Source organism: Marmota monax, unplaced genomic scaffold (assembly GCF_021218885.2).
Source record: "Marmota monax isolate L192 unplaced genomic scaffold, Marmota_monax_Labrador192_F-V1.1 WCK01_AAM20220418_F8-fsc00197, whole genome shotgun sequence".
Lineage (NCBI taxonomy): Eukaryota > Metazoa > Chordata > Mammalia > Rodentia > Sciuridae > Marmota > Marmota monax.
Window position 1 is genome coordinate 2,701,779 of NW_026694815.1, and position 9,662 is coordinate 2,711,440.

Sequence of the window (9,662 nt, forward strand, 5' to 3'; positions counted from 1 at the left end):
GTCACTCTCAACACCACAGCTTCCCAGAAGTAGTGATACCCTTGAGGATAAATGGCACCAATAGAGCCATGAGGCCCCCTAACTGGATCTCCTACAGTCTGCACTTTGGAGGCAAGAAACACATTGTCCACATGAAGGCCAAGAAACTTCTGGTGTCCAAACCCTTCTCTGTGTTCACCTACACAGACCAGGGTGCTCTGCTCGAGGACCACCCTTTTGTCCAGAGTGACTGCTACTATGATGGCTATGTGGAAGGGGACCCAGAATCCCTGGTTGCTCTTAGCACCTGTTTGGGGGGCTTTCAATGAGATCCATGACAATGTTTATGAAATCAAACCCAAAAGACTTTCTGCCACATTTGAACATCTGGTTTATAAGATGCACAGAGAGAAGACACAATTCCCACTCATGAGATGTGGACTAACAGAAGAAAAACTAGCACGACAACTGAAGCTCCAAAGGCGTGATAATTCCATTCTGAGGCAAAGTGGTTATGAAGGCTGGTGGACTCACACATGGTATCTTGAAACAGTTTTGATTATAGACTATCAGCGATTCCTTTATAAGCAAAGTAATGTTTCATTTGTTATACAAGAAGTATTTTTGCTTGTCAATAACATACATTCCCTGTTAAGTCCATTGGGTGTTGATTTGATTTTACTTGGAATTGAAGTCTGGAATGAAAAGAACTTTTTTGAAGTGAGTAACAACATATTTGGAACCCTGTATGAGTTTTGCAATTGGAAGAGAGACAACCTAGATTCTCGCATAAAACATGATCTTGCACATTTTTTGGTAAAACAAAATTTTGGTATGTATTTTGGCTTAGCCTATGCTTCAACAGTATGCATACCTGGTTTGGAATGTGGAGTGGATAGTTTCCCGGATGATGACCTGTATGAAGTCTCACTTACCATAGCACATGAGATGGGTCATAATCTGGGTATGTACCATGATGTATGGATATGTCAATGTGGGCAACGCCATTGTATAATGTCTGAAGAACGATCAGATGGCACAAGATTCAGCAACTGCAGTTATGCTCAAATGTGGGAAAACTTTAAATATATGAACTGTATGCTCAACGCACCAAAACAAGAGGACATCTTCAGGGGAACTGCCTGTGGGAATGGTGTGGTTGAAGAAGGAGAGGAGTGTGACTGTGGATCCCCAACTTTGTGTTCAAACCATCCATGTTGTTCGGAAAACTGCACTCTGAAATTTGGAGCTGAATGTGCTTCTGGGCTTTGTTGCGAAGACTGCCTTCTCTTGCCACCAGGTAAAGTGTGTAGAGAAAATGTCAGTGAGTGTGATCTTCCAGAGTGGTGCAATGGCACCTCACCTGAGTGTCCAGAAGATGTGTATGTGCGGGATGGGGTTCGTTGCATGGACAGTGGCTACTGCCATGAGAAGAGATGCAATGCACGTGATGAACAGTGTAGACAGATCTTTGGCAAAGAATCCAGGAGTGCACAGGAGAGTTGCTACACAGAAATGAACAGCCGAGGTGACCGCTTTGGTAACTGTGGTCTCGTTGGTGAAAACTATGTGAGGTGTAATAAATCAGATTTCCTCTGTGGAAGAGTTCAGTGTGAGAATGTGAAAGAAATTCCCTTTTTGAGAAGTCATACTACTGTGCATTGGATGGACTTCAATGGTGTGACCTGCTGGGGTACCGACTATCATTTTGGGATGACAGTACCAGATATTGGTGATGTGAAAGATGGCACAGAGTGTGGTGATGGACAAGTGTGCATACACCGGAAATGTGTCTCTATGTCATTGTGGGCAAGTGATTGTTCACCAGAGACCTGTGCTATGAAAGGGATCTGCAACAACAAACATCACTGCCATTGTGACCCTAACTGGGAGCCCTCAAACTGCACAGAAGAAGGCTATGGAGGGAGTGTTGACAGTGGTCCACCCCCTGCAAAAGAAGTGCAAGAATGGAGGGCGAGGAAGAGAACACCGCTTTTTATATTACTTTATTGGCTCTTGTTTATATGTTTGTGGCTTTTGATTTTAATTACAAAGAAAACACAGCTTAAGAAAAAAGAGGAAAATGTGCAGCCTTCACCTAAGAAGGAACAGTTGGGTGCTCAAACTTCACCTGAGATGAAAGAGTTGGGTGATCAAACTCCAACTGATATGGAACAGTTGGACAATAAAATTTCACCTGAGAATGAAGAATTGGATGATCAATCTTCACCTGAGCTGCAACAGCTGAGGGCTTCAACTTCAACTTTACCTGAGGCAGAGGAGCTCAATGTTTAAACTTTATGAGGAACAGAAAAACAAAATTTTGCAATTTTGGAAAATAAGCCGAATCCTCAATTAAATTCCCATCCATTAATATTAGTATCCTGGCAATAGAAATGTTATTGCAGATTTTAGAAAGCACTGACAGAAAGTTCAGATCATTTCAAGATCATAAAAATTCAGTATTTAATATATGTAATTCCTAGCTCATTCCCACTTTCCATTATTTCAAGCAATTTTAGTAGTTTGTTTTGTTATTTCTTTATATTAACTGTACTGGGGATTGAATTCAGAGCCTTGCACTCACTAGGCAAGCATTCTACCACCAAATACATCCCACCCTAGCGGTTTATATTTCATGGATATAGTTCTTTGTGTTTCTTTAGCAAAGGCCTACAGCATGGATGGGTCAAGTGTGTATGTGTGGGGGGTGATGCATGTGTACTCGACATCTCTCAATTCCAAACCACCTTCCCTTCTCATTCTGCTCTGTCACATGGAGAGAGGAAATTTACAAATCACACCCCTTTGCAGTCCTCCCTAGCCTTTTCTTCCCTTGGGGGAACCAGAGAGAGACTGGATACCTGTGGGAACTGCTTGAAGTTTGTATCAGCATCATATCAGAGTTTTCATCTAGGCTGCTGTAGTAGCTTTCAGTCTGCATGTTATTAAATATGATCAGCACCAGAGACACAGCAAAGCTACCAAACAGATCCTGAGTCCTGGTTCTCTGGGCCCTCTGCCAGATACCACAGCACAAAGCTGGCTGTAAAGTCCAAGAAGGGCAATAGCTGGGTCAAATGGTGGTTCCATTCCCAGCTTTCCCAGGAATGTCCATACTGCTTTCCAGATTGGCCACACCAGTTTGCAGTCCCACCAGCAATGTACAAGAGTACCCTTTTCCCCACATCCTCTCCAGCACTTGTTGTTGTTTGACTTCATAATGGCTGCCAATCTTACTGGAGTGAGATGGTATCTTAGGGTGGTTTTGATTTGCATTTCTCTGACTGCTAGAGATGGTGAGCATTTTTTCATGTACTTGTTGATTGATTGTATGTCCTCCTCTGAGAAGTGTCTGTTCAGGTCTTTGGCCCATTTGTTGATTGGGTTATTTGTTTTCTTATTGTTTAATTTTTTGAGTTCTTTGTATACTCTGGATATTAGGGCTCTATCTGAAGTGTGAGGAGTAAAAATTTGTTCCCATGATGTAGGCTCCCTATTTACCTCTTTTATTGTTTCTCTTGCTGAGAGAAAACTTTTCAGTTTAAGTAAGTCCCATTTGTTGATTTTTGTTATCAACTTTTGTGCTATGGGTGTCCTATTAAGGAATTTGGAGCCCGACCCTACAATATGTAGATCGTAGCCAACTTTTTCTTCTATCAGACGCAGAGTCTCTGATTTGATATCTAGCTCCTTGATCCACTTTGAGTTAACTTTTGTGCATGGCGAGAGGAGGGGATTCAGTTTCATTTTGTTGCATACTACTGGGATACTGCTACATCGATGTTCATAGCAGCACAATTCACAATTGCTAGACTGTGGAACCAACCCAGATGCCCTTCAATAGATGAATGGATAAAAAAAAATGTGGCATTTATACACCATGGAGTATTACGCAGCACTAAAAAATGACAAAATCATAGAATTTGCAGGGAAATGGATGGCACTAGAGCAGATTATGCTTAGTGAAGCTAGCCAATCCCTAAAAAACAAATACCAAATGTCTCCTTTGATATAATGAGAGCAACTAAGAACAGAGCAGGGAGGAAGAGCAGGAAGAAAAGATTAACATTAAACAGATACATGAGGTGGGATGGAAAGGGAGAGAAAAGGGAAATTGCATGGTAATGGAGGGAGACCCTCATTGTTATACAAAATTACATATAAGAGGTTGTGAGGGGAATGGGAAAATAAACAAGGAGAGATATGAATTACAGTGGATGGGGTAGAGAGAGAAGATGGGAGGGGAGGGAGGGGGGATGGTAGAGGATAGGAAAGGTAGCAGAATACAACAGTTACTAATATGGCATTATGTAAAAATGTGGATGTGTAACCGATGTGATTCTGCAATCTGTATTTGGGGTAAAATTGGGAGTTCATAACCAACTTGAATCTAATGTATGAAATATGATATGTCAAGAGCTTTATAATGTTTTGAACAACCAATAAAAAAAAATCTGGCTGTAACTCTCCTCAGAAGTTGGGGTCCTAGAACCATGTAATCTACTCCAAAGCTCTGAGTTTGAATATCCCTGACCTCTTTCCATTGATCTCCAGTCCTAATGGTGACAGCTATGCCTTCTACTTAGTAACTTGTGGTTACCTCAGGGGTGTGGTTTCTTATTTTGTGATTGAATTCTGAGGTCTATAAAACTTACCTTGGTATGATGAAGAACACAGGAAAGAGACATCAGAAGATTTGAATTTTTTCACCCATTCTCTTTATCCTCTTGAGAATATGATTTAAACTTAGGGAGAATGTCTTTGTAATCTCTAAACAGGACCAAAGCACTTGCCTCTCAACTCCTTTGCAACTTTGATTATAAAATAGGATAAGAAGATATTTATAATTATATATAGGATGTAATAAGTCTTGGTAAGTTTAATTTTTTCTGGGGAAAGAAGCCTAGAGAACTCCAATTAAGCCTTAAAAAACATACTTTGACATCATCAGAGAGCTGGGGAAGTTTAAACTGTAAGAAATTCTGAAGTGAGTTGAGAATCAACAGGCATTCTTTTCTCTGGAGAACTAGTGGATGCTGGATGTCAATTGAAGATGAGATCTGGCCCAGTGAGAGGAAGAGAAGCAGAACTCAAGTCCTCTGAGTTACTTCCCAGGGCTGCATTCATAAAGTAGATATTTGGAGGCTTGAACTTGTAATCAGTCCCATCAGCCATATTTCATGGAATTGTGGGTTACTGGTGAGCTTGTCTGAAATTTCTGAAAGGCGTACTTTCCTAAATCCATGTTATATTTTGGACACAAGACACAGTCAAGTGGCTTGTCTCAAGCACATTGAGTTTCTCCAGTAAGACACTTACTGGATTCTGGACTTTCATTTCACAGAAGGCTGAAGAGGTAGACTGTGAACATTTGGATGGTAGAGATTGATCCCCATAATCCTTCAAAGTTGAGCAGTTAGTGTCATGTACACTCCCAAGTGAAAGTCGAGCAGGCCCATATCTGAGCAGTGCTCTATAAGTAAAGATTAAGTTGGGAGCCATGCTTTCCTTCTCCCCTCATATATGCTTCCATCCTGACTCGCCTGCCACTCCCCTGATCCTTCCCCTATTCCATGAGCCAGTGCCTTCCCATTACTTCCTTCAGAGGTGGACCCTACTGTCTGAGACGTTTCAAGTCCTTCTATAGCCTCACACCATGAGCCCATTCACATCCATCTCAAAACTTTTTTTTTAAAGAGAGAGAGAGAGAGAGAGAGAGAGAGAGAGAGAGATTTTTTTAATATTTATTTTTCAGTTCTTGGCGGACACAACATCTTTGTTTGTATGTGGTGCTGAGGATCGAACCTGGGCCGCACGCATGCCAGGTGAGTGTGCTACCGCTTGAGCCACATCCCCAGCCCCCATCTCAAAACTTTTTGCAGAGCAGCTTTGATCATATTCTCCCATTAGCCTTGTTCTCCCCTCCAAGGATTTGAGCTGCTTTGGGATCCTGGCCTGAAGGCCGGAGGACAATTACCACACACCTTCTTCCATTTACCTAGTGCTCTTCTTCTTCATCCACATTCCGGACTCATTTGGGTACAAGTCTCCTCTCTAGAACTTAGATCTTGGCCCCGCACCAAGGTTCTCACCCATCCCTTCCCCTTGATGAGTTCACTCCAGCTTGCCATGGGGAACTCCCAATCCCTTCCCCTTGGCGAGTTCACTCTTGGATCTTGGTTCTCAGGTCCTCAGCAGAGGTCACGAAAGCCCTGGCCAGGCAACCAAGACACTCTATGGGCAAATCCCAGGACTAGGGAAGTAGTGGGTGACTCCCTTCTCAGTCCCAGACTCCAACTCACCATAGGGAACGCCCAAATCCCATCTGACTCAACTCTTGGCTGCCTCCTCACCCACTGAGCCTCACTCCATTTGGCTCCTGATCTAAACGCCCATAGACCAATTTAACCTTCTAATCTTCATGACTTTTGTGCAGGCTTTCTTCTTTCTCTACTCTAACCCTTCCCTTTGTTCATCTTGCTCACCTGCCCAGCTTCTACTTGCCACTAAAGCTCTGGATTCCTCCACAGACCCTACTTCTAGACAAGCAAGGGACCCAGAACTCTCCTATATTGTAAAACCCTAGGCAGCAATCTCCCTGGCTGAGGCCACACTGAAGCTAACATTAACAAAAGACAGACTGAGTAGACTTGATAGGAGCCCTAAGGGGGGGGAAAAGTGTCAATTTAACTTTCCCTTTGTCTACCAACATTGGCTGCAACCTCTCATTAAGGAGTCAAAGAAATTCACCTTTGGTGCCCCACTCACCATCCTGGCTCCCCAGAACCTAAAGGAACTCCTCATCTATAAGGGCTTACATTCCTTACCCCCCTGCTGCCTTTTATCTCTACGGGTTTCCCTGGTGGAAGATCCCAGTCTTACTTTCCACACGTGCTCACCTTTAAACCCTGCTACTTTCCCCCCTGCTCCTCACAATTCTTCTGTCTCTTCTCCTCTTACCCATTCATGCATTGAAACTCTGGAGGAGTTTCTTCCACATCCCTCCTATGTATAGGAAAGTCCCTTGCTTCAGGCAACATACACAGGGTTCACAGATGGCTCCTCCTTCTTTCAGGAGGGAGTTCATCAGCAGGATATGCTAATAGTCTCTCTAACCTCAGTTGTGGAAGTGGCTCCCCTCCCCAATAATACATCCAGTTGGCAGGCTGAACTTGTTGCCCTCATCAGAGCCTTCACTTTGGCAAAGGGAGGATTCCTCAACGTCTACAGTGATTCTAAATATGCTTTCCATATAATTCTCTCCCACTCTGTTATTTGGAAGGAGCCTGGATTCCTTACCACCAAGGGGACTTCAATTACTAATGTCTCCTTTATCTCCAGTCTCCTTCAGGTCCCAAAGCTTCCCACTGCCATTGGAACTGAAGGATGGCAGCTAAGTAACCCTCTTCTCCAGTGGGCACTTCCTTTCCTGACCTTTCTCCTTGTCATAGGCCTTTTGCTAATGCTTGCCCCCTGCGCCATTATATTTATTCAAGACCAGATTCAAAGGATCTCTAACCAAATCATGAACCAGCTTCTGTTACAGGACTTCCAATCCCTCACCAAAATTGGGCTGTCCCCGGTCAGCATCGCCCAGCACCTCTTGACCATCACCATTGCCTCAGTGACACACCACTCTCCTAACAAGGGTCCAGACATTGCCCCTTCCCAGCAGGAAGAAGCTACAGAAAATTGATCTATGCCCCTGTCCCTTAAAGACCCCAATAAGAAACAAAAAAGGGGGGAATATAAGGTTCTTACTTAGCATCTGGATGGCCATCTTAAGTGACAGTCGCCATCTTAAGAAAAATTTTGCTTTTCCTCCCAAGGGACTTTCTGAGAAAGGCTCACCACTCCCTCATACCAACCCCACCCTTAAACACCCACATTAGGACCCGCCCTGTTCTAATCTCTTAGCCACCCCCATAAAAGTCTCCAACACCAAGTCTATATTGCCTCTCTCCATTATGGAGAGATGTGCCTTTATTTGTCAGCTCTGACAAATAATATCTCAAGTGTATCATGGGATCCCTCGAAGAATAAAAACATTCACATTATAGAGTCCAGAAAGAAGAGAGGAGAAAAGAAATAGTAAACCTATTTAATAAAATAGGTTTAAAATAGTAAACCTATTTAATAGCTGAAAACTTTCCAAATCTTGGGCAAGACATCAATACACAGGTCTGTTAAGCTTAAAGGAACCTAATTAGATTCAGCCTAAACAATTACTGAGATACATTGTTGTCAAATATTTTAAGTCCAAGACATAGAAATCTAAAAATACCAACAGAAAAGCATCAAAGCACATATAGGAAAATCTCCATTTAACTAACAGCAAATTTTTCAGTGAATATCTTTCAAGACAGGAGAGATTGGGACAATATCTTTGAAACTCTAAAGAAAAAAAATCAAAACAAAACAAAAACCTGCTGACCAAGAATACTATACCCAGCATGGCTATCCTTCAGAAAGGAAGGTGAAACGAACTCCTTCCAAGACAAGCAAAAACTGAGGCAATTCATCATCACTAGGCCAGCCTTACAACAAATGCATCAAAATTACATCAAAATAAAAGGATAATAGCTACTATCAAGAAAATGTAAGAAAGTGTAAAACTTAATAGTACCTCAATACACAAAAGAAAAAAAGGATCAACCCTTATCAATGCAGAAACCAACCAACTACAAAGAACAAGAGAGGAAGGAGAGAACCAAAGCATATACAAAACCACCACAAAATTAACAAAACAACAGGAATAAGTATTTACCTAGCAATAAAAAGTTGGAATGTAAATGGCTTACATTCTCCACTTAAAAGATTTATACTGACTGAATGGGGAAAACAAAGACTCGGCAATATGCTGCCTATAAGAAATGCACTTCACTGGAAATGACACACAGGAACTTAAAATGAAGAGATAGACAAATATATTCCATGGAACAGAAACCAAAAGCAAGACCAGGAGTAGCTATTCTTATATAGCACAAACATTAGAAATGTTTGTGTTGCACACAGGCTACAGTCATGAGACTTGCTTTGAGACTCCAATGATACAGTAGAGAAATTTGGGATCCGTTTGTTTTTCTTTCCTGGCTCTACCACTACCTTGTATTACCATCTTAGAGAAAGACATTTTAAATCCCCAGATCATCCTTGTGTGCAGAAGAAATACTGTACTGGGCCAAGGTAGGATTCACATTGGTTCTAGGTTTCCATGAGCATAGTGTGGTTAACCAATACACAGGAATAACATTGAGCTTCAACAATACAAATCTCAGATTTCCGCTGCACTGTATACCTTGGGTTGTCACTAGCCCCTTTTCTTCTTGGGAGTAATAATAGAAACATCACATTAAAATAACCTTAAACTGGGGGAGGTAGCACATGCCTGTAGTACCAGCCACACAGGAGGCTGAGGTAGTAGGATCACTTGAGCCCAAGAGTTTGAGAACAGCATTGATAGCATAGCTACACTGTCTCTTAAGAAATCATAAAATAAAAATAATAAAAATAATCCTAAGGGGTTGCTTAATCCAAGCTCAGAAATAGCATCTTACCCTGTTCATGTAGGTATATACTTAAAGGATTGTTCAAATGTTGCAGATTTTGTTTTGTCATAGGGAAATGTAATGGACCATAGAAAATTGTGTGCAGAGCTTTTTTATTTTTGATCACATTTT

The 9,662-nt window shown here is 41.9% G+C and overlaps 1 protein-coding gene across 1 annotated transcript; it reads left to right on the forward strand.

Moving 5' to 3' along the window:
• Positions 1 to 378: 378 nt before the first annotated feature.
• On the forward strand, positions 379 to 2,274 carry LOC124080125 (disintegrin and metalloproteinase domain-containing protein 25-like). The gene is made up of 2 exons (XM_046425988.1): positions 379 to 1,953; positions 2,044 to 2,274. The coding sequence occupies exons 1-2, from the start codon at positions 379 to 381 to the stop codon at positions 2,272 to 2,274; spliced, it is 1,806 nt and encodes a 601-aa protein (XP_046281944.1).
• Positions 2,275 to 9,662: the final 7,388 nt, after the last annotated feature.